The following is a 25,754-nucleotide window of genomic DNA, read 5'->3' as shown; positions in this document are numbered from 1 at the left end:
GGCTCATATACAGGATTTTGGAAGGTGTGGCCACATCAGAAGGCACTCACGCTGGCAAGCACCATCTGGCTAGTGGTGCCACAGCTGTTAACAGTAATTTTGCGTCAGCTATTCAATTTCCATAGTGAGGTCAGGTGGCACACTATATTTCTGCAGCATCTGGACATATAATAGTAATTTATGCCGTTCAGAAACACTGTGAAGTGTTTGGTGCAAAGAAGAAATTAGCTAAATCTGAAAGTATGAAAGTATTGGACAGTGCAATCTCTCAGTTCAGGTTGCAGAATGTGTGGACCAGGGGTGGCAGGGTAATCATAAAGACAGCTGTGGAAAAGCACTCAGTGAGCAATGACATAGAATTTATAAGCCACGCTGAAACCTAGGTAAACACCAGGTAGTTTGTGCAATTGAGGCGGATTTTTCATAATTATTTCGGTACTTACGATTGCTGTTATGCTGCAATGCTGAAAGTTCTTAAGCTGTGAGAGCCCAAAACGATATTTTTAAAGAAACATTTTATTTTGTAGTACTTTCTTTGGAAGTAGTTTCCAAATACCATCATTTGTTTGTGTAGGTTTACTTTTAGTGCTAGCTATAATTCTTTGTTCAGTTTTCATATTTGCGACACCCGTATAGTCATTATTTCACTATTACTTCATATTCTCACAGAGTTTTGATTCAGCTGATTCATTTACTGCCAAATTATAATTTTATTCATTAGCAACATAAACTTAAATATTCGGTTTCTCGACTGCTCTTACTGTTTCCTTTTACATTATCACTTTATTCCTGTTTTAGTATAATCTGTTGCTTTAACAGTTTCATTGTACATTATTATTTTCAGCATAATCACTCTTTTATTACAATTTTCTCATACTACCATACACTGCTAATCTTGTTGCCATGTTCTATTGATCTCCAGAAAATTTAAGCAGATTCAACCTTCATGCTTTGCTTCAGACAAGCTTCCCTGACCTTCGAACTTCCTCTTCCTTCGACCTCTTTCTCCCATTTACAACCTGCCTGTTTACAGTTCCCTACGCCCCACCCCCGTGCATTCTGCAAGGTGCTGAGCTATGACTGACTCTGGGACAGCCATTCTCTTTACGCGCTGGTTCATAGTGGAAACAACCCATGATAGCTCTACATTACAGCATGTTCACACTAAAGTGTGGCCAACCTGATGGAGCTGCACTGCATGTTTCAGGAACTCTTCTTTCATGTTGTACTCCTTTCAGAGACATGGCTGAATCTGAATATCCATTCCAGTTCCATGAGTCTCAGTGGTTAAATTTTTCTGAGACATGACAGATGTAACAGATGATGGGGTTGAGTGGCAAGTACAAGCTTGCTCCCCAAGACCATGCTCAAATCTAAAAATGAAGACAATCAGCCCAAATACATGTCATTGAAATTAAATTGCTCAACAGACAGTGTCTCATATGTGTAGTACACAATATGTCTAAAGCTGAACAGCTCCCAAGCTTTGACTCTGCACTATCAAGTGCTGCAGCTTCATATGAACATGTAATTGTAACTGGAAATATTAACATAAATCTTCTAAACAACTGCTCTAAACATCTTACATTCCCGCTCAAACCTTACTCTGATTCCACTTGAGCCTACTCACCATGCTGCAAACACTCATCTGTTGATTGCTGTATTCACAACCAAATCTCTGGCTACTATAATTTGCATTGATCAGATTTCTGCACCTAGTTTGTCTGCTCATGTTGTAATATTCATGACATACTCATTGCAATGGTCAAATAACAAACCACAAGTTGTGACTTTTAGGGATTTTAAGCTCATGAATATGTCTGAACTTACAGCTGACGCTTATGATATTTCTTTGCATACAACAGCAGGAAATAACTTTGACAGAAATAATGTATATCTACATTCAATAAGAGACTCAGTAATTTATTTGATAAACACGCTCCTCTAAAATTAGTAAGAGTAATGAGAAAACCAGCACCACGGCTTACAGACCAGCTCAAACACCTTGTGAATATCAGAGACACAGCACAGGATATGGCACAAATGGCACCTGATGTCTGATAATCATCTCACCTACAAGTAACTACACAACCGAGATAGTCAATCTGTGAGGAATGCAGTGCTCAGGTATGTTCACTCTCGAACTGAGGACTTCCACTAACCTGCAGTTCCATGGGAAAATCTGCAAGGTCTAAGAATAAGTAAAGCCAAATCTGCAACTGTTGAAGATCTAAATGAGTATTGCACCATGCTAATATCTTTACTTGACCATCACACAAGGGTGCAAACTGTTAATTCCCTTAAAGTATAAGTAGTTGGTAGAAATGAAAACTTTTCTGTAGCTGGTAACCCCTAACACAGTCAGGAAGTCAATTGCACAAAATCGTTTGTGAGCTGCAGGACATGATAATGTTACAGTGCAAATGGTGAATTTTCTATGTGATCTCCTACTGCCTAAAATAAGTCATTTTTAACCTTCAGTGCAGATGCACATTTCATTTGAGCTCCCGTGGGAATCTAAAAAATTAACGAGCATGGAGGACATGGACAGTAAATGCAGATAGGTGGAATTGGGTAGGGAGGTGAGTCACCCAGGGAGCATACGAAGATAGTCTGATCATCTGTGATAAACACTGTGTCTGGATGGCATAGTGGTTAATGCAACTGCCTAGTAAGCCCAGCAAGTTGGTCTGGCATACATTTTCATTCATTGCCCCTGATTCCATGCAAAACCCTGATGCAGCTGATATAGTCAGTTCCTTCCCTTTCCTTCCCCTCCTCATTCAATTACATAATTGCTAATTATTTAACATCAAATAAGCTTTTAGATGAATACCAGTGTGGTTTCCAGCAAAATCACTTCATGACAACAGCTCTTATCGAAGTAACTGATGAACTGAAGTGGGCTATGGACAAACAACAGGTGACTACTATGTGCTTTTTGGATTTCAGCAAAGCTTTTGAAGCTGTTGACTTGGACATTCTACCTGCTATCTCGAAAGTCAAAATTTTTCTGCAGATGATGTACAGAAGGTTCTAATCATACATTACATCTCTCCAATAGTGTGTAATGATTGGAACAAAAAGATTGCAATGGAAGGATGTAGTATCAGGGGTCCACACAGAACAGAAAGATCAGTATTGAGGCCATTAATCTTCTCATTATAATATATTATGTTAATGATGTGTCAACTATTCTCTTCCACTGCAAATATCACCTGTAAGCTGATGACCTTCAGTTATATCTAAGTGCAAGTCCAACAAATCTGTGCACAGCTATCCAATGTGTAAATTGTGATTTACTTGCCCCATCAGAATGTGTGAAGAATGTAGGTTTGAAACTTAAACCATGTAAATTGTAAGCAATCTTAGTCACTCACAGGAGACTTATTACCCCTCAGATCAGAGAATCTCTTCCACCATTAATCCTAAATAGCACAGAAATAACATTTTCTTCTTCTTGGGGATAATTCTGGACCATCACTTATACCAGTCTGAACACACGACTGCAGTCTGTAAGAAGGTGTCAGTGTTACATCCCTCATTACAGAAATATAAAGAAAGCATTTCCTTTTGAGCTTATAAAGAAACGACTATTCCCAATACTTGACTATGGTGATGCTATTCTCTAAGGACTATTGTATGAAAGCTCATGCAGTCTGGAACTGGTAATGAATGCTTGTATACAGTACATTTGTGATGTGTGCTTTTTCAGCCATATCACTCTACTAACAGTTATCATGGCTGAACGCCAATAAGTATAGAAACTATTATACTCTGTGTTTTCTGAATCATTGCACTCCCTCTATAGTCTTCAACTCTTACACTACTATCTGAACAGCATAGCAGAAATACATATTCTCAACAAAGTAAAATCCTCTCTGTATTATCACATAACGCTGACATGTTCTCTAAATCATTTTCTGTGCCATGAACACAGCTTTGGAACAAGCTTCATCAACATATAAAAGAAATTAAATTCCTTCTTAACTTCAAAAGACAGCTAATTGTCCACCTTCAGTCACAATAGATGTCTATCTGATAGTCTACATAGCTCACCCTTGTCAGTCTGCTCCCCGACAACTTTTCCCTACCCCTTGTCAGCAGAGCTCTCTGTTTATATCCTTTCCTTCCCTAGTAGCCACTGTCACGATCGTTTCAGTCTTCTTCTCTTTCTTTATCCCCTCCACTTCTGGTAGCAGTAAACATGGCTTCAAATATGCTAAACTAATCTGTATCATTCTAAATCCCACTTACTGTTACTACTACTACTATTATTATTATTATTAATATGATAAATTTCAATTATTATGATTATGGTTATTAATATTATTATTGTTATTTAAGTGTTTTTTTTTATTTTTGGTATGTGTTGTTCCGGGTGTCAGATGCAGGAGAGTGCCTTAAGGCCCTAATCTGGCCAGGCAAAATAAGCAATAAATAAATATAATAATCCGTGATAACTGGTATTTGAATCTAAGGTGGTAAAAAAGAAAAGTAATGTTGAACATACTACTATTTGTAAAGTTCATTACCACTACTGGATTGTTACTGTTGTAGGCATTGCTGTTTATGGATTGATATTTATATTCCATTTATTGACTCATTCCACAAGAGAGAGAGAGACAGACAGAGAGAGAGAGAGAGAGAGAGAGAGAGAGAGAGAGAGAGAAATTCATTATCACTCAAGACCCAATAAAATTGATTATATTTATTGTTTCATTGCAGGTACCACCTCAAGTCATAGCATTTGCTAAAGAACAGATTGAACAAGGTATGAGACTAGACATCATGGATCATCAGGGCAGGACACCTTTTCATTATGCTGCACTGACTGGAAATCGCGGAGTACAGTATTTTAATTTTTGACTAATGTATTCTTTCATTGGCTTGAGCATAGAGTATAACGTAGTTTAAAGAACTTAATGTTTAATTATGCAGGCATTTTAATATTTAGATACATTAAATATATAATGCAATTACTGAACATAATTTGAAATGATGATGGGAAACTGGAGAACACAAATATTTGTTACTGGTATTTTGAATTTTTTATTGGCTGTACTGCATGATAAAAGATTTTGCATTACAGTACACCCATTTGCTTGGTGGAATCTGTTGTAATAGATGTGGCTGCATAAAATGTATGTAATGGGTTCATCTTGCCACAATGAATGCATTGGTCAGTGTGTTACCTCTCGAACAGCATTTTTGTTGTGTAGAACACAGAGCATTTACCCAAGAATGTATAATATGAAAGGAAAGGGGAGGATGGATTTGGTGAGCTAAAACAGAATGATCCTTAATGTATATCACAATTTTGTGCTTGCATACTTTCTATGAAACGCGATTAAATAAAGGTAGAAAGAATATATGTTTATGGAAATTGCCATACCTTTTTACAGAATACAATAACCTTGTCATCTGGAGGACTAAGAAAGGTGATACCACTGCTACATAAAGATTTTGTTGTGTCACATCAGTGATATTTAATTTAGGATTGTGTATTTACAATTTTAATTAGCATCAAGTGTAAGGGAAATCAGTATCATCCATAGACAGGTCATATTTTCTGGGTTCTGTCTTTACTAGTACATAGGCAATACTGAATGAAACTAATCACAAAACATAAACCACTACAACTTCCAAATATCCATTTGTAATGCTCAGAAATTCAAGGGCAAAGTTAATTAAAAACCAGAAGATAACAAATTATACAGTTCTTTATAATGATGGCGAAGCAACTGGAAACTATACATTATCACTTAGTAACATCAACCTACATCCCTGCCGGTAGTGCTATGTTATAATATGAAACTGTCTGATGATATGTCACCAAGACACTGAAACATGTTAGGTTAGACTGAACTTACTACAGTTCAAGTTTCTGATACTGTTATCTTAATCTCACATCCTGTGGATCTGATTTACTTAGTGGCACAGAACAACAGTGGTCGTAGCCCACTGTTGCCCACACCAAAATTGGGTTGATGGTACAGTCTCTATCTGTGTCATTCTAGTAAAGTCAGCCAGTGCCCTTAAAGAGTGATCACACACAGTTTCTGAGAAATTAATGGTCCCAAATATTCTGTGTCATTTGGAGTCTAGTGCTTCACACTGGATAGTCTTGACTTGGAGGCTTCTTGCTCTATACCCACTATATGCAGGTGTTTCCTGAAATTCTCGTAGTCAGTCATTAGTCTTGAGTTTAATCTGCTTCCTATTCAACCTCATGATTGCATAAATTCTATTAAACTGTGGTTCTGACATATTAGCCTGACTTGTTTTTGTGTGGGATTTTAGTCCAATATTCTATGTGCTGCCTCCTGGTCCAGCTACAAAATTTTAGTTTTAACAGAAACTTAGTGCAGGTTAAGACAGTTCCTAGTCCAACAAATGGAGTCATTGCTTCTGCCCTGGCCAGCTTATCAATTTGTTCATTACCACTAATTCCTGAGTGATAAGAAACACACAGTGAATTTACCCTGTTGCTTTCCCCTGGCCTCAAAAGCGATTCATGGCATTCTGCAACAACTCTGCCTGAAATACTATGGCTAGTTTCGTTAAGAGAGATTGTGCTCTTTATTCTAGGCTGCAATCCAACACCCTAGCCCCAGCACCTCCACCTGTATTCAGTCTTACTGTAAACTAGACTTTGTCTCCAGAATGGTAGTATTGTTCATTCTTCTGCTGCTCCTTACTTCGAATTGTTACACTGAAAGGTTTATTGAAGCTCCTAGAAGCTGTTGTATAGTCAGCTGTCATTTTCCCAGCCATTCCTTCATTTACTACATTGATTATATTAGTGCAGGATGCTGGATATCCTAAAGGTTTCCCATTTTTAGACTTTATACCCCTGATATTGCCTCCCCTACAACCCAAAGATGTAATGGGGGCATGTCTAGCATGGTCTCCATCCAAGTAGTCTGTATGCTCCTACTACCAATTATTATGACTGTAGAATCACAGGTTCTTCGTTGACTTTCAAGGACAGTGTAGTCGATGGAGACTACAGGAAGAGTGGCCTCTCACAAGGAAGTGTTTTGGCTCAAATTCTGTTTAATATATACATGAACAACCAACCTATAGCCCCAAACACCAGGAGCCTCTTATATGCTGATAACCTCACTCTAGCCACCCAGAGCACACATTTTGAATCAGTGGAGAACAACCTCACAAATGCCCTTGAAGATCTATCCAGATACCACAACATAAACCAGCTTAAACCAAACACTTCAAAGGCCCAAGTGTGTGCTTTTCATTTGAGAAACAAGGAAGCCACTCGCAAGTTGAAAATAGTATGGTCAGTGGTCGAACAGGAACACTGCGAGACTCCAAAATACCTAAGAGTGACACTTGAAAGATCTCTCACATTAAAAAGCACTGTATGAAATGCAAGTCAAAAGTTTCCACCAGGAACAACCTCATACGGAAACTGGCCGGATCACAGTGGGGTAGTCAACCTGAAACATTCTGAACATCTGCAATGACACTATGCTATTCTGCTGCAGAGTATGCCTGTCCTGTTTGGTATAATTCAACTCATGCCAAACAGGTGGATGTAGCTCTCAATGAAACCTGCAGAATTGTAACAGGTTGCTTGAAATCCACTCCACTCGAATTGCTTTACCACCTCACAGGAATAGCACCACCACCTGTTCAAAGAGAGATGGCTGCGAACAAGGAAAGAAAGGCAGTGGAACAGGAAATTGCCCATCATCTGTATGGGCATGAACCGCATCTGCAACAACTGAAATCAAGGAAATGTTTCCTTAGGACTTCAAAGGAACTTAGAACCACTGCTGAAAAAGCTAGGTTACAACTTTGGAGGACTACGACCTACCTTCCCTCTGGTTGGAAAAGAGTTGTTGAAGCTTTAACTCCAGGCCATGATGAGGAACAGACAACTTGGAAGTCCCTGAATAGACTGAGATCTGCAGTTGGAAGATCAAAAGTTAACTTGGCAAGATGGGGATACACTGATCCAAATGATATTCGGTGTGACTGTGAAGAAGAACAGACAGTTCAGCACATGCTTCGCTGTCCACTGTGCCCAGTCTCCTGTACAGAAGATGATCTTCAACAAGCAACAGAAAATGCACTGGAAGTGGCCAAGTTTTGGTCAAAAGTAATTTAATCGTAACTGTGTAAAATGTATGTACATGTACCTGTATGTTTCTGACACGAGAATAATAATAATAATAATAATAATAATGGCTGGATTGGCTCTGCACCTTCCCAAACTCCTTAGCACCCTTATTCTGTTCTCCTTTATTCCACCATATTGTAGCCCCATGAATTATTGTTGGTCTTATTAAGATGCATATATCCAATACGTGCTCCTGGGACTTAGACCTCAGTTTTTTTGAGAGGTCCTTTTAATGAACATGAGAGCATCTTTTGCCTTAGAACTTATATTGTTTACGTGAGGTTACATGTTGGTTTCACATCGAGGGTTACTCCCCTCTACTGTTATAATTTCATCAAAGAACTTGAGACATCAGTACTTGTCCCGTCTATACTTCCTTGTGAATGATACTACACCAGTTTTGCACAATGTTCAAAGCACATTGTGACACCATTCTAATGATACTTGCAAATTCGCAAAGTATTACTATGACTAAATCAAATGAATATTCTTGGTAAAAGCAACCTCTAGTACATAATGCTTTCATGAATTTATTCACCATCAGCTTGCACAGCAGTAGGAACAAAACCCCTGCTACGGTCAAGCTCTGGTGGTGTTGATCACCATTTGCTCATTCATCATGGTGTCTCCTGCATTTTATCAGCTCAGTAGTGTCTTAATCCACCTGCATTTAGTGCCTTGCTCTTCTGCAGCTCTAACCATGAATTTGAAAGTTGTATTGCCAAAATGGCACCTCAATATTCAGGAAGCTGCAGACAGCAATTTTCGTAAAGTGTAGAGTTTTTCTCACCTCACAAGAAGTTGGTGAAGTGCTATTTCAAATGATTTGTCCAATTGATATGCTTTTTGGTTTTCATGCAACAGAACCTCAGTTAACCCTCTTTCTCAAATGTACACATTAACAAGTTTTTCTAATGTCTTTAAAAGAAAGGAGGACAGGCTGATTAGTCTCATATCCTTACTCTTGGTATGATCACTTCTCCCTGGCTTCAGAATAAAATCAACCTTCACAGTCTTCCAAGCATTAGTCCACCCCATTAGCTGAATGGTCTGCGCGTTGGAATGCCATGCACGGGGGCCCTGGTTTGATTCCCAGCTGGGGTGGGAGATTTTCTACCCTCAGGGACTGGGTGTTGTGCTATCCTCATTATCATTTCATCCTCATTGTCAATGCGCAAGTTGCCCAATGTGGTGTTGCAGTCAATAAGACTTGCACTTCGGCGGCCGAACTTCCTTCTTGGGACCTCCCACCCACTGAAGACATATGATCATCTCCATTTTTTTTCCAAGCATTAGAAATAACTCCTGCTGCTAGACTGACTATAAACAGTCTATATAGGATTCTGATTAACACCTCTCCTGCTTGGTGCAATAGAGCCAGAAAAATTCCATTTGAGCCTGGTGACTTGAATAGCTGAAATATTGACACTGCCCACTGGATTTTCTTGGAGTTATTACATTCTCTGACAGGTTCTCAGTTCTCCTGATGGTTATTTGTAAACCAGTACTTGACAGGCACTGAATCTTGGTCTGTGTCATACATCAGCGTGCAGTGAGGGAAGTAAGTCTGGAGGAGCACATGCAGCATCTCATGTACGACCTTGTATACCCACCATCCTACTTACTTAGTGTGCCTGCAGGATTTGTTGGGATTCTTGTGAGGATTTTGTGAAGTCTGTCCCTGATAGCTGTATTTTCCACCACCTCACAGAATATGCTCCAGAATGATAGTTTCACTTCCTTGATAGTAAGTTTGTGTTTGGCAAGTGCCTCCCAATATTTTACCCATTGTCCTTTCTTCTTGCAGAGTTGAATACTCTTTTTATCTGCTTCGTTTGCATTTTCAGATTATTGTCCCACCTAGATACATGATGGAGGGTGCATTTTTTTGGTAATTGGGTAATTTTTTAAGTATGAAATCATGATGGCATATGTCATGTCATCTTCCATTTCCTCTAAATCTACGAGATTTCTTATTGAAGTTTTGACTTAAGATGAACATGAGTTTACATGTTTCCTATGTGAGTTCCACTCTGTTGTTAATGGGTCCCTATAGGCCAAGGTATGCTCAACACCCATTTCAACCCCAAAATTATCTGATGAGGATAGCCCCATCACCACATGACACTGTTTGACACAACTACCCATAAAGAAGGACCCAAAAGTTATGTGAGTTACTTCTTCCCTTCTTCTGTTCCTGAAGATGGTTTCCCTGCCCTTATTCAAGATCTCTAAATAGCTCTCCAGTAGATATTCAAGTAGTTGTTCACTTCTGCAGTTGGTTTTGCTGCTTGCCCACATCAGGCTGTGGGCATTGGCATCACAACCAATCAGCAGTTGTGTATCAGCTGCAAACAGCAGTCTACCAGACACTTCCTGGGAAGAAGGAGCATATGCTAACAAGGGAGATAAGCTGAGGCCAATACAAGTTCGCATGTGCTCCTTTCCTCATGCAGTTTCATCCTGATGGTCACTAAGTTCCAGGAACAGAAGTTCACCATTGGCTTGTATGAAATGCCATTCTTGACATAAATGTATTACTTTTTATGAAGCATAAATCAACTAACCTCCAGTTCCACCAAGGCCATTCCCAATTTTTATTAGTAGGAATCCTGAATCAGGGCCACAGCCACCTCCTCTCTGCACAGGAGGCAACTCAAGGCAGAATTTGTTCCCTTACTGTGTTGAGGGTTTACCTGCAACACTTTCGACCACCAGCTTGGTGACACTGTCACATCTACTGCCCTTAATTACACTGATAGTAGTCTGTGAGAGCCCTAAATAAACTCTTAGGCTCTTCTCTTGCATTAAGGCAGAATTTGTTCCCTTACTGTGTTGAGGGTTTATCTGCAACACTTTCGCCCACCAGCTTGGTGACACTGTCACTTCTAATGGCCTTAATTACACTGACAGTAGTCTGTGAGAGCCATAAATAAACTTAGGCTCTGCTCTTGCACTGCCCTCAGATTTCCTCACTGACCTCCACTGCAAAGGTTTTGGCTGTTAGATGCAAATCTCCAGTCAATTACCACTCAGTCTTCTGTGGAGACTTTCTGATTCTGCTACCCAAAGTTTCTCAAAATCTTTGGAGGAACAGCCTTAAGAAATTTTGATAGCCAAACTGACATCTTCATGGTCTTGAAGAGTTCCATCGCTATCTTGACCAGCACGTTTGCCTCCTCCTGCGGAGATGTATTGGGCACCATATTCTTGGGCCAATTTTCTTACTCCCAGCCCCTCATAGATGAAGATTAGGGGCACAGGTGTGCCACTAGGATGGTGGAGATGTTGTGTGTGAAAGGTGGTGTTGGTGATGAATGATGGCATAAGCCTGATGCACCATATGTAATTGAACCTCCAGTAGGTCAGCGACATGAGACAGGAGATGAAGCTGCAGATCTAAAGGCATTTTGACCATCCACAACATCCGAAGACGGCGTCAGGCAATGCATGGTCATTGATTAGAGCACGCAGACACTGCCAAAGTTGTCAAGGGGTGCGGTCATCAAAATGCTCCTTGTGTATAATGTGATGGGCAGCCTCCACCAGAGGACGGGAAGGGCACTCGATGAGCAGTGATTTGGCCATCGAATATTTGTGTGAGGCAGGTGGTGAACGGAGCAAGTCACTGATGAGATCTGTATGTGCGTGAGGATGGCTCACCAGGCAGACGAAACAGGCGCTGTCATCAGAAATGCCATGGATGTCCAGGAGGTGGGTCCTCTATGCCGAACCAAATTTTTGGGTTGTCTTTTTGCAATGTAAGTAGCTTAGGGAACCTACCCGATAACACACATTGAGTCTGCACCAGCAACTGGAGATTGTTGTGGATGGAGCAGGAGACCTCCCAGGCTGAAAGTGCGGTAGAGGTGAACGGTGTGTTGCCTAAGGTCTGGGTGGGGCAGCGGCTGCATGCAGCACATAATACGGAGCTGGCGGGGGGCATATGAGTTGGCAAGGTGTGTCCAGTTGGCAAACCTGATGAAGAACGCGGCTTGGTTGCAACGGCCAGTGCCGTTGCAACAGCGGGCAAAGTGGGTGGTCATGGTGGAATTACGGGGCAGTGGACCTAGGAGCGTGCGTGGGCTGGACAGCCACTGCCATTATGAAAGCTAGTGAAAGGTGGTCATAGTGGAACCATGGTGCAATGGTCGCGAAAACTGGCGCGGTCAAGGTGACTGGCTTCACCGAAACGACGTGTGTGGTGGGTGCTGTGACACTATGTAAATGAGAATGTGTACCCTATGCATTGTAATGTTCGATTCACCATCCTGGAAATTTGCTGATGTGCCAAGCCATCCCAAAGGTGACGATGTACATGAAGGATAGACCTCATTGTATTTAACTGGAACATCCTCCATGTTGTAGTTAGGCAGCAGGCACTGTCCATGTTGTGGCTGTTGTTGTGCTGACACGCTAGGCGTTGAACTGGGTAAGGTTAAGTGGCCACCAGCATGGCTCAGCGTATATAGCTGTTCACTTTTAACCAAGTTTGAAGGAGGTTCACTTGTCCGTTCATGGTCTCAATTGGCAGAGTTAATGGGGCCTGTTACACTTGCAGTGATAGTCACAGATAGACGCGTTGTGGCATAAACAATGCAGTCTGGCACATGATGTGAGTGAATGATGAAAACAAGCACAAGTAATGCTGGATGAAACATCAATGGTATCGGGGTCACCACTATGGTTATTACGGGAGATTAGTTAAAAAGATAACTGACTTCACTATGAAATATACACTTATTGAACACTTGTACATACGATGATTTATGGCTCTTACACATATTAGGAGCAGAAAGTTCATGCCAGACTCTCTAGTCCAAAGAAAAAGGTTCCCAAAGATAGGGTGCTCTGCGCCAGAGACATCACAAGCTTTGATCAGCAGGGGTAGCAGTGGCTATGTAATGATGGCCATGCTAATGGGGCATCCAAATGGCAGCTGCATGAATGAAGATGACGGCTGACAGCTAGTGGAACCAGCAACTTTTGGGAACTGCTGATCTCGAAGTGAGTTATCACATTAGTGAATATGACCCTACATTTGTGATATGTTTGAAGATTTATTGCCATTTTAAGTATTTTTTTGAGGTGACTACAAGATTCCTGTTTCCAAGAATTGAACACTTTGTTTAGAAACAATGCACCCTGAAGTGCCCCCAATTTGCAGCAGGTCCTCTGGTGATATATCACAAGTCATGGGTTATCCATTATAGAATATGTTACAGAGATTTTGATGTTATATATTATTTTTTAAGAACAGTTTACGAAGTTGATACTAGTTACATGAAGTTGATGTACTTAATCAAAATGTTTCCTTGTGGTTCAAATACCTGTGTGATTGTTTGACAGGTTATGAAACTCCTCATCAGTTTGGGAGCCAATGTAAATGCTGTAGATGTCTCTGGTAAGACTCCCATTGCCATGCCAGCCATACATTCACTTAAGGTCTGTTTATCTCATTTCTACATATGTAGTCCATAATTATTTCAGTATTTTTACCAAGTTAACTTTTGTTTTATTTTATTCATCTCTATCCCTCTCACCCAGTTCATTTAGACACAGCCTTTACCTGTAAATGTGCTCTATCACCTGTCATTCACTGAGAGTGATCTTGCATTGTATTCCCTGTAATGTTTAGTTTTGACTATGAGTCTGATAAGCATTCTGATTTGTTCTGTGTTAAAAAAATCCCAACTTTGAATCCTACTTCACAGCATCAGAATTGGGAAACTAGTTGCAAGTGGACATGTATTTTGATTCTTGTGATACAGTGTTAATTTTCAGTGCTGCTTTCATGAAAATATATCTGGCTATTTGTATGTTACGTCCCTTGTAGGAGTATTAATTTTTATCCAGTCTGAAAATTGTCAGATGTTGTTCACTGCTAGGCAGCACTGTCTGAAATGATGAATTATGTAGACTTGTCACTAGCTGCTACAAATTGCCACAACTTGCAGGGTAGACACTGAGTCAGAGACAGGCACAATGAAAAGGCTACTAAACATTTAAACATTTAGCCAAAATGCCTTCTTTGTAAATAGGAAGCACACACACACACACACACACACACACACACACACACACACACACACACACACACATATGGCCACTGTCTCTGGCTACTGTGGTCTGACTGTGGACTGGAACAGATGAGCTGCAAGCTGCAATCCAGGGTGGATAGTGGGGGACAGGAAGAGGTATGGAGTATGGAGAAGGCAGGCTGGCAGGGTAGAGGTGGGGGAAAAGGTTGTGATGCCTGAGAGAATGAGAGCATGTAGGAAGATTGTGGGGAGAGGATGGGGCAATGCGGCTACTAGGTGCAGAGGTGCAGATGCACACTCTCCTTGGTGAGGGGGTGGGTGAGGATCAAGGAAGGGACAGGGGAGAGGAAACAAGCAGAGAAGGTGAGAAGACCAGGAGGTACACTGGCAGAATGAAAGTATATATAGTGCTGGAGTGGGAACAAGGAAGGGGATAGGTAGATGGAGGACTGAGACTAGCAAAGGTTGAGGATAGAGGTTTGTGGGAATGAAAGATATGCTAAAAGGAGAGTTGCCAACTGTGCAGTTCAGAAGAGTTAGTGATGCTAGGAAAGACCCAGGTGTTGCAGGCTGTGGAGCTGTTATTGAAGTCAAGCACATCATTCTGGGCAACATTTTCAGTGACTGGGTGGTCCAGTTGTTACTGGGTCACAGTCTGGCAGTTGCCATTCATGTGGACAAACAACCTGTTAGGTGTCATGCCCACGTAGAATAGAGCACAATGGTTGCAGCTTAGTTTGTGTTTCATATGGCTTCTTTCACATATAGCATGGCCTTTGATGGATAGGAGATGCTTGAGACAGGGCTGGAGTAGGTGGTGATTGGAGGATGTGTGGGGCAGCTCTTGAAGTAGAGATGGAAAAGGATATTGCATAGATTTGGTGCATGGCGGAATTCCAATGTGGGAGTGGTAGTGAGGATAGTGGTTAGGATATTTCTCATTTCAAGGAATGACAAGAGGTAGCTAGAAACCTAACGGACAATATAATTCAGTTGCTCCAATCCTGGGTGGTTCTGAGTCACAAGAGAAGAGCTCCTTTGTGGCTGGACAGTGTGTATGTAGGAGGCAGTAGGGGCCTGGAACAACAGAGTGTGGGAGATTTGTTTCTAAAAAAGGTCTTGAGAATAATTTTGGTCTGTGAAAACCTCAGTGGGATTCTTTGCATATTTGGAGAGGGACTGCTTGTCACTACTGATGCACTGACCACTCATGCCTATGCTTTTTGGAAAAGACCATTCAAAGATAAGGGAAATTAGAGCTCGTACTGAGGTGTTCAGACTGTCGTTTTTCCCTTGCACGATCCGCAAGTGGAACAGAGGGGGGAGGGGGGGGGGAATATGACTTTGGCACGAATTGTGCTCTCCGCCACACACCACTTGGTGGCTAGTGGAGTATGTTTGTAGATGTAGATGTAGATTTCTTGGTTTGGAATGGGTGTCAGATGTCAAAGTGCAGGTATTGTTGGTGGTGTTGGTAGTTTTGATGTGAACGATTGTATAATGTAGCTGCTGTTGAGGTGGAGGTCAACATCAAGGAAGGTGGCTTGTTGGGTTGAGGAAGACCAGGTGAAGAAACTGGAAAAGAAGACGTTGCAGTTCTGGAGGAATTTGAATAGGATTCTCTCACCCTCAGTACAGACCACAAAGATACCATCAGTGAATCTGAACCAGGTGAGTGGTTTATGATTCTGGATGGTTAGAAAGGATTCAACTAGATGGCTCATGAACAGGTTTGGATAGGATGGTGCCATGCAGGTGGCCATTGCTGTACCATGTATCTGTTTGTAGATGATGCCTTCACAGGATAGGTAATTGAGGGTAAGGTTATAGTTGATTAAGATGACCAGGAAAGATCTTGTAGGTTGGTAGACAGTTGGGCACTGTGAAAGGTAGTGTTTAATAGCAGCAGTGCCATGTGCATAGCATAGAGGTAAGGTGACATCAATAGTGGTGAGCAGAGAGTGGTATGGTAAAGGAACAGGAACTGTGGAGAGTCAACAGAGGTAGATAGGGAGGTAGATACCAGGTAATAAGCTGAAGGTGTTGGTTCATGAGAGCAGAGTTTCTCTCAGTGAGGGTACAGTAACCAACCCCAGTGGGGTGTCCTGGTTGATTGGGCTTATGGACTTTAAGAAGCATATAGGTGGTAGGAATATGGGAGTGGTAGGGTTGAGCAGGGAAGGAGACAGATGGGGGAGGGTTTGGAATGGGCCCAAGGATTTGAGGTGGGTCTGGAGATCATTCTGGATTTATGGAATATGATCACAGTGACAGGCCATGTAGATGAATGTATCTGACAGCTGACCGAGACCCTCTGCAAAATAATTCCTGCAGTTCATAACAAGAGTGATGGAAACCTTGTTGGCAAGTAGGATTATAAGGCCGGGATTAGTTTTTAGATAAGCGATTGTGCCTCTTTCTGCAGATGTAAGGTTTGTTTCCATGTTGAGGGATTTTGGGAATGATAATGAGGCAAACTTTATGGTTAGGAGTTTCTGGAAAGTTAACAGGGGGTGGGCAGTTGGGGGTGAATCACAGTAGGATGGAGGAGTGAACTGAGTCAGATAGGGTTCAATGTTGGTTTTGGGTTGAGTCTGATTGATGGGGTTTGTGGTGAAAAAGTGTTTCCACTGTATGTACTGGAAGATGGAGAGAAGGGGTTTAGCAAGTGTAGTGTGGTTAAATTTAGGAGTGGGCAAAAGGTAAGGCCTATGGAAAGGTTTGATACTTCCGTTGGCAGAAGCTTTAGGAAGACAGGTTCATGACTGTGTTTTGGTTCTGTTTGGGTCCTAGATTCTATGTGGTGGTTAGAGAGAGTTTCGGAGGTTGAGGTAACTGTATTAAGTCTGCAAGGCATGGTTTGACGGCTGTGAGAGGGTGTGGGGAGAGGCTTGGAGGCTCTTGTATAGGTGGTGAATAGCAGTTGTCTGAGGTGGCTGTAGGAGATGAACAGGTTGTAAAGATTTTTGAGGTGGCATTGTGCATGATGCTAAGTTTCAATCTGGAAGTTGAAACTGGGGTGCTGGAATTTTGGATTTAAGAGCAGCAGAATTTTTCAGATGGAGAGGAGCTACTGGGAAGGGGTTTAGGTCTGATTTATATGGTTTCGTAGGACTGAATTGGCGAGAGCTATGTTCTGATGGAATTTGAACAGATAGAGGTCATTGTGGAAGCAGTAGTTGCAACTGGAGACACATAATCTGATGGTTAGGCCATCTGCAGGGGATTCCACGAGGTAGGCACTAATGCAGGAACAGTGTGTGGGACTCGGTTCTGGCTAAGGACCAACACCTTCAGCCTGTCACCCATTAAAGACCCTATATGAAAGTCACCAACAATTTCCTCCACAGTTACTGTTCCTTATCACCTGGTATCCTTCTTTTCATGGTTGTTACCACCCACCACACTACCATCCCCAGTGGGCTTGCTGCTATTGAACAGTAACTTTTCCAAAGCTCAACTGGGTACAAGCCGACAACTTCCTTCCTTGTCATCATGTCCAATTATATCCTCACCCATAATTCATTCTTCTTTGAAGGCATCACCAACAAACAAACCATGCTACAGCAATTGGCACATTATATGCCAATCTGTTCAAGGACCACCTAGAGGAACCCTTCCTAACCACCCAGAATCCCAAACCCCTCACTTGATTCAGAATCATTGATGACGACTTCATGATCTGGACTGAGGGTGAACACTACCTTTCCCATTCACTTCACCTGGTCCTCCTCAACACAATAAGCCATCTTCCTCAATGTTGACCTCAATCTTGATGATGGCTACATAAGTACCACTACCCATATCAAATGTATCTACCTCTAACAACAGCTCCACTTTAGCAACTGCCACCCATTCCTTATGATGAAGTCCCTTTCATACAGCCTAGACACCATGGTCGTCTTATCTATGGTCCCTCTCCAAATATGCCAAGGGTCCCACTACGGTTTTCACAGATCAAAATTATCCTCAAAACATTGTTCAGAAACAAATCCCCTGTGCTTTCTCTCTCCAGTCCCATACCACCTCCTACATACCCACCGTCCAGCCACAAAACAGCACTGCTCACATGACTCAGTACCACCCAGGACTGGAGCAACTGAATCACATTGTCCGCCAGGGTTTTGACTACCTATTGTCATGCCCTGAAATGAGAAATATGCTAACTACTATCCTTTCCACCCCTGCCACAGTGGTATTCCTCCAACCACTGAACTGCACAATATCCTTGTCCATCCCTACTCCAAGACCTGTCCCATACATCCCCTGACTGCCATCTGCTCCAGTCCTGTCACTGTCATATCCTATCCTGTCAAAGGCTGGGACACCCATGAATGCAACCACATGATCTACAAACTAAGCAACAGCAGCTGTGCTGCTTTCTATGTGGGCATGACACCTAACAAGCTGTCTCTCCGCAAGAATGGCCATTGGCAGACTGTGGCCCAGAGACAGCTGGACCACCCAGTTGCTGAACATGGTGCACAAGAGGGTGTCTTCACTTCAGTGACTGATTCACAGCATGCAACACCTGGATCCTTCCTGCCAATACCACCCTTTCCGAATTGGGCTTGTGGGAACTCTCCCTTCAGCATATCCTTCATTCTTGCAACCCCCCCCCCCCCCCCCCTCAACCTTTGCAAGTCCCAGTCCTCCACCTATACATCCCTTGCCCTGCTCCAGCTCCTGCAATATACTTGCCTTCATTCTGAAAGTGCACCTACTAGTCTGTTCCCCTTCTCTACCTTTCTCCTCTCATCTCTCGCTTCCCCAATCCCCAGCACAACCTCGCAACTCTGCACCTAACAGCCCTATCCTATCCTCTATTCCTCTCCACCCCCCAAGCCTCCAGCTTACCTCCAACACCTATCCCAGATTGCTGCTTAGATGTTGTTCCTGTCCACAGTCGGCCACAACACCCAGATACTATGGCTGTGTGTGTAAGAGATGTGCTTGTGTGTGTTCTTACTATTTCTGAAAAAGGCCTTTTGATTTAAAGGTTATAAATGTTTAGTATAGCTGCCGTCATGGAAATAGGCACCTCAAGGTCATCTAATGACTTTACAGCATCATCAGAAAGTGATAATTTCATATGCTAGTAAAAGTTCTGAAAAAAAGATACATCTTTATTTTTAGTTTAGAATATGATAGAGAACTTTTCAAAAGAAAATTCTTGCCAGCTGCTATGAAGAAAAATAAAAACTAATGTTACAAGAAATTTTGAAGAAAATAATCCTTGACCTCAACATGTTGAAAATACAGAACCACTAACACACTTAGACGGAAAAAAAATTATTAACATGCTAAAAGTTTATAGACATGTATAATACATGTTTTGTCATGAAACCATAAAAGTATTCCAAGATAAAAAATAAAATACTGTAAAGGTATGAAACTGTTTTGCCTATATTACAAAAAATGGTGTTGCTGATGAATTTATGTCATCTTGGACCTTTAGAAACTTCTACTGTGAAAATTGTTAAGAAAACTATAAAATTAATTTTGCTAACATCTGAAACATCATTATTGTATTGTGTGACCCATGAATGCATTTTATTTATGAGAAATTCCACGAGCGACAGTGTGGAAGTACTTGTGTGCCACTGCCAGTATTTTTGTTTCAATTGCTCATGCCAATACGACTGATAATATTCCCTACATCCTGAAAATATTTTATTTGCATCTCTTACTGACATTTTGTCACTTCATCATCACCTAAATTGTCAATATATGCTATATAAAAGGAACTGTAGGTACTTGTTGTTTTTCTTGTCATTTTATGAATTTGTGTTGAATTTAAATTTATTGTGGCTTCTTGACTGTCAGCCAGATCAGTAAAAAATGTCAGTACATTTGATAAACATCTTAGATTGTTTTTAAATGTCTTTTCGCCTTTTATGCACACCAAGTGGAGTATCACTACATGTGGGCCCTTACCATGCATTTCGCTGACTACCAATCACATGTCAATGCAATATTCCACAGAAGACTGAAACTACACGAGAACACACAATATCGCACAGAAACATTGAAAATTCAGCTGGTGGTCTTCTGTTAACAGTGAATTTGTGGCAACAAAGCTATGAGGTGGGCAATTCACTATGGATTGCAGGTAGCAGGTGTGATGACCTCGAGGTGTCTAATTTTGTGATGGTCACTCTGGCCCTTACAGTGTGCTTGTCTGCGATTCGATGACTCCTCTATGTGATGATTAGCATTCTGGCCTTATTGTTGTTCCATCCTGGACTGACCATTGTTTGAAACTCCCACATCTCTCAGATGTATTGTGTGTAATTGTTGTTTTATTGTAGACTCTTATGTATGAAATTATTGTGGTATTTTTCTCTACAGGTGAAACAGTTACTGATTAATGCTGGAGCTGACTTAACAGTAAGAGATAAACATGGCAAGACAGCCTTACATACATCATTTGAGATTGATAATATTGAAATCACTAAGTTTCTCATGAAGAAGCATAAACAAGAGATTGGTTGTGATAATAACGGTAATAATATCCTGCATTGTGCAGTCAGAGCTCGAAGAAATGCACTTGACAAAGTGAAGTATATACTGAATAAAAAACTTACTACAATTGAAGAAAAGAATGAAAACGGAGAGACAGCTCTAATGTGTGCTGTACAGTTGCGTCCATTTCACACAGAAAAACAGACTCTTGTTCAAATACTATTGACATCAGGTGCTAGCCCCAATGCTAAAGACTCGCAAGGGAAGACTCCTCTCCATATTGCAGCTGCAGAGGGAGATGCAAAGGTATGGCTGAGTCTCAGAGAGGCATTTGAAAATATGTTAGTGTTAGGAATAAGTTTGTTTAAAATCCTACAAATAAGTAAAGCTACCTGTTGCCTGTTAGAAAATCCCACATATTTTACAAGTGATAGCGAAATTTAGATTTTTACTTTGATGGTACAGATATGAAGGAGAAACTAAAACGGTGATGCAGTTATGAAAAGCATTGTGTGATGATAAACAGACATTTATTGTTCATTACAAACATAAATCCAGTATCCGTTGGGTCTAAGTGTTGATTTTTGAGAATTTTATTAAAAGTGTTAGCATTAGTGATAGCAAGGGTAACTTTTAAGCACAGATTTTTATTTACATATAAACAGTATAAATCATAAATATCATGATGCAGGCAATAGTAGAGGACAATGAGGTATTTTCATATAGGATGAGCCTATTAAAGATAACCATGTAACAAGAAATAAGGCATTCAGAAAACAATTATGGTACAGTTTTCAAAATCAAAAGTTTCTTTGAGGTCAGAGTCCCATAACAATAATATCAGTTGTGTGAGTAGTCAGCAACATGCAAAAAAATGCTATAAATAAATTCAGTGTTATTATACCTTATTCAGTCAAAACAATCTCTTTGCATGCATTTTCATATCAGCCCAAGAATGTAAGAAGCCTGAAGGTATATATGTTGAATTACTGTAGTTGTCAAAGAACATTTGAAAAGTACAACAAGAGGACAGGAGATTAGTGTTGAATGTCCCATCATCAATGAAGTCATTAGAGACAGAGTACAAACTTGTACTAGGGAAGGATGAAGAATGGAAACAGACATGTCCTTTCAAAGGAACATTCGTGGCATTTACCTTAAGGGATGTAGGGAAGTGACAGAACCTCCTGAATGTGAGAGTCCAGTTTGCTTACCGCTGCACTACCCTGCTCAGTATGAAAAGTATAGAAACTGAAAATATATGTATTTTTTTAGAACTAACAGAATGTAAAATCACATTTATTAAGTTGTAAAATCTGTACAAATTGTAGAACTAGTGCAGTCAAGTGCAAAGGAACTGTACTTCAAAAACATAAAAAGCAATACCTGTAAATTTTTATTACAATATAAATGTTGTAATTCAACTCACTGGTCACATTTTGGAGAGCTGTCTTACCTTAGGGCAGGCATGGGAATCCTGTGGTGACCTGTGGGCCTGATTCACATAATGACTTAAGCTCTCAGGCCACATAATCATGTCATGCGACAGCAGTACTCATAGCATATAAATTGAAAATCATAGCATCTGTGTTGTTGATGTTTATGGGGTAATGCACTGATATGAATGGTGCCCCTTTCTCAACATGCCACACCAACAGAGTATGCCTTGAAATACATTTTTGAGAGTACATTTATTTTTTGTTCAAAATATGTTCAACCCATCCTCAGATGTTTACATTCATTTACAGAATTTCAACATTGTTTACTTATGATGATTTACAATAGCTGTCTTAAAAAAATTAATTGCAAAATTCTGTAATGCTCTTTGTAAAGAAAATGTTCACAACACTTAAATAAATGTAAACATCTAAAGTCGGGATGCCAGACCTCTCGAAATGTCATCTTGGAAGACTAAAAAACCTATAAAGGCAACTGGTTGCAGCTAATTCACTATAAATTACCTTCAGATTGCACAAATATAGTGTTAAAGTATGACTACAATGGTCAAGTACTATTTACTAATGTTAACATGAGAAAGGATAATAAAACAAAATATAGCAATGTCATAAGCAATCCCAGTCGACAGGCAATTAGGAGTAACTTTACAATTTTTGGACACAGGCAGGTCATCTGAGTGTTTGAAATTTAGTGTGTTAATATCCACAAACATTATTAGCAAGCATTTCTTAAATATTTCTCCAAAAATATTTTTGATGACTGGTCGCATAGTCATTGTTTCTGTAACACTAAATAAATTAATAAATGATTTCTTTGTTCATTTTTAAAAAAGGATAGAAGTCTAAATTGCCTGAACTTAGTGTATATTGATTATATTGCAGAGAAGCCAAACTGGAAAAATGCAGGAGACAGAGTGGTGAATTGTCAAATAGATAATACTTGCTCTCACACGTTCCACAAGTATTGGTAAAAGTGAAAATATTTTGGTCAGCATCAATGTTATTCAACATTATTTCTAGCATTGACAATACCTGCCCACAGACAGTCATTATATTGACATATTGTCAATAATATTGAATTTGTAGTGTGCCTTAACTTCTGTGTGACATTTCTACCATTGAAAATGATAGCCATGAATCACATGTACTTAGTACTGTACAACATGGCAAAAACTGCTCATGCTCATGACAGCAGAGCTCACTAAAACTTTAGCAGACAATGTGGCTAATAAGAAAGCATTGTTGAAAATTTTCGAAATTGTGCCCCAGGTGGGGTACAGTGTAAGCACCTTGCTCTCTCTCTCCCAGCAGTTTCTTCTGGAGCCTGGATTAAAACCAGTCACAGGCTGGATCCAGCCCATGGGCCCCCAATTGCCCACCAGTGCCTTAGGGTATCCATGAATAGATAAGCTAGTTGAGGGGTTGGACAACAATATGGAAACATCAAAAACACAACACATTACCATGCCTAATATGGTGTAGGAAACCCAATGGCATCCAAAACGACATTCAGTCTTTACAGAATGGATAAATAAAGGTCCTGCATGGTTTTCAAGGGAATCTTATGCCATTTTTCCTGCATAATAGTGGCAAATTCAGGTAACAATGATGGAGGTGGATAGCAATCATGCACAATTCTCCCCAAAGTAGACCACAAAGCTCAATGATATTGAGATACGGTGATTGTGGTGGCTAGAGGAGATCTGACAATTTATTCTCATGCTCACAAAGCCACTCCTGGATGACACAAGCTTTATGAATAGTGGCTCTGTTGTCTTGGAACACAACATCACCATAGGGAAGCGAATACTGTGCCATGGTATGGACATGATCTGCCAGATCTTCAACAGTAATGTGACCTTGCATAGTAACCATGGAGCCCATAGGATACCATGGAATGGCTGCCCAAATTGTTTCACTCTTAGGATGTAAACTCAGTTGGAAACAATATGAAACAAGACTCATATGACCAAATTACTTTCTTTTGTTGCTCCACAATCTAGTTTTTATGGTTTTGCCACTATGCTTTGTTGTTATCAGCATTTGCATCTCTGATGAGTAGTTTTGGGATTCCAGCTTGCCCTGCAATTCCCTACTTATGGGTCTCACTCATATTGTTTCGGTGGTGACAGGATTTGCAAGTTTGACATTCAGTTCTGCTTTTGACTTTTGCAGCTGTTGTCCTCTTATTTTTTGTCACAATCATCTTCAGTGACCATCTATCACGATCACTCAGTGCACACTTTCATCTGTATTGTGACTTACTGGACAACGTTTTTCCACTTTTCCTGTATGTGTTTAAATCTTTGATATGGTGCCTTTTGAAACACCAAATACTTTGGCTCCATTGGTCATGGAAGCACCCACCATATGAACACCAATATTTTTTTTCTTTTGAATTCACTTAGCTCTGACATAAAACCCTCACAACTACAGAGACCACTGTTCTGACTATGATTGAAACTTGCAGTTTATTGAGGACATAGCCAGAACAGAGTTTCACCTTCCTGCTACAATACAAGGAACCCTGGTAATTACAGGAACTTGACCAATGTTGTTACCTATGCAAGACCTAACCTTCCTGAACAGTATCTTCGATCCCATTTTGCTACAAACAATGGATGAATTAATTGCTGCAGAGAAAGGACAAATTTTGGTAGATCAAATGGTACAGCATGTACAGCTATATGAAGAGAAACATAGATGGAATATCATTATGATCAGCGTATCAGCCACTAGTGTTACCAGTGTACTAGCATTTATTTTGGCAGTTTACTTTTGTCTAAGACAAGAAATCACTCATGCAAAAGAAGCAACTATTCGTGAGATTCCTAGGGAATGGATTTGTACTAGCAAGTAAGAGATTCTGGAGGACATAATGTACAAAGAATCAAACTAGGAAGATAATGTAAAACTAGGGTAAGATTTCTGTTGAATTAAAGGAAACAAAGGCCACATAGTCATTGGCACCATCTTTCTTTGGTATATGCTGAAAGAGTGAGGCCCAATGACTATCGTATTGTCCAACAGTCCCATCTTGCAATAACTCCTTTATGACCATCTTAGCTGCACAGCCTCTCCGAAGCTAGCCTGCGCACCTTGTGTCGGACTGACAGACCCAACATTGTGTTTATCTTATGAACTGTACCACTGCTGACAGCACACTGTTTGAACTGCACACAAGATTAGGGAAGATGGGAAAACACACACAGCAAGTGCACAGACACCAGAAGAGCAATGCACTTGATTAACCTGTACAGGTGATGGTGGATCTGTTGCTGGTTGCTCTGGTGACATGTGAGTATCTGCTGCCATCTGCTCTATGTCCTTTGACTCATTCATGATGGTAAAAATGAAAGAATGAGTTTCTTCCAGAGCAAGCTGTCTCAACAGGAAAGGGAAGGGGAAACTGGCTGGGGTAATAGCAGGAAATTTAAGGGGGGGAGGCACTGCCATGAATGGTAAAATACCAGTGGTTACAGGTGTTGGAGCAGCACCTTTTTTAGGATAGGTAAGACAGAAAGATGTCAAGTTCTACGAGAGGTCAGGATTGAAACAAATCTTCAGTTTAGGAAAGAAATTAAACAGCACAATTCTAGCACATTGGATCACCAATCACAGCTATCAATTATAAATGTTCAC

The 25,754-nt window shown here is 40.6% G+C and overlaps 1 protein-coding gene across 2 annotated transcripts in view; it reads left to right on the top strand.

The window, feature by feature from the left end:
* Positions 1-25,754, top strand: part of LOC126416741 (serine/threonine-protein phosphatase 6 regulatory ankyrin repeat subunit A-like) — a 716,260-nt gene that overhangs the window by 635,408 nt on the left and 55,098 nt on the right. Inside the window, exons 12-14 of one of the 2 annotated variants that reach the window (XM_050084577.1) lie at positions 4,729-4,848; positions 13,499-13,594; positions 20,542-20,961. The exons of the other annotated variant lie outside the window; for it this stretch is intronic. Coding sequence (XP_049940534.1) covers positions 4,729-4,848; positions 13,499-13,594; positions 20,542-20,961 — 636 coding nt within the window. The remainder of the gene's footprint in view (positions 1-4,728; positions 4,849-13,498; positions 13,595-20,541; positions 20,962-25,754) is intronic. 2 annotated transcript variants of the gene reach the window in all.

Source organism: Schistocerca serialis, chromosome 1 (assembly GCF_023864345.2).
Source record: "Schistocerca serialis cubense isolate TAMUIC-IGC-003099 chromosome 1, iqSchSeri2.2, whole genome shotgun sequence".
Taxonomy (NCBI): domain Eukaryota; kingdom Metazoa; phylum Arthropoda; class Insecta; order Orthoptera; family Acrididae; genus Schistocerca; species Schistocerca serialis.
This window is presented reverse-complemented; position numbering and strand designations above follow the sequence as displayed.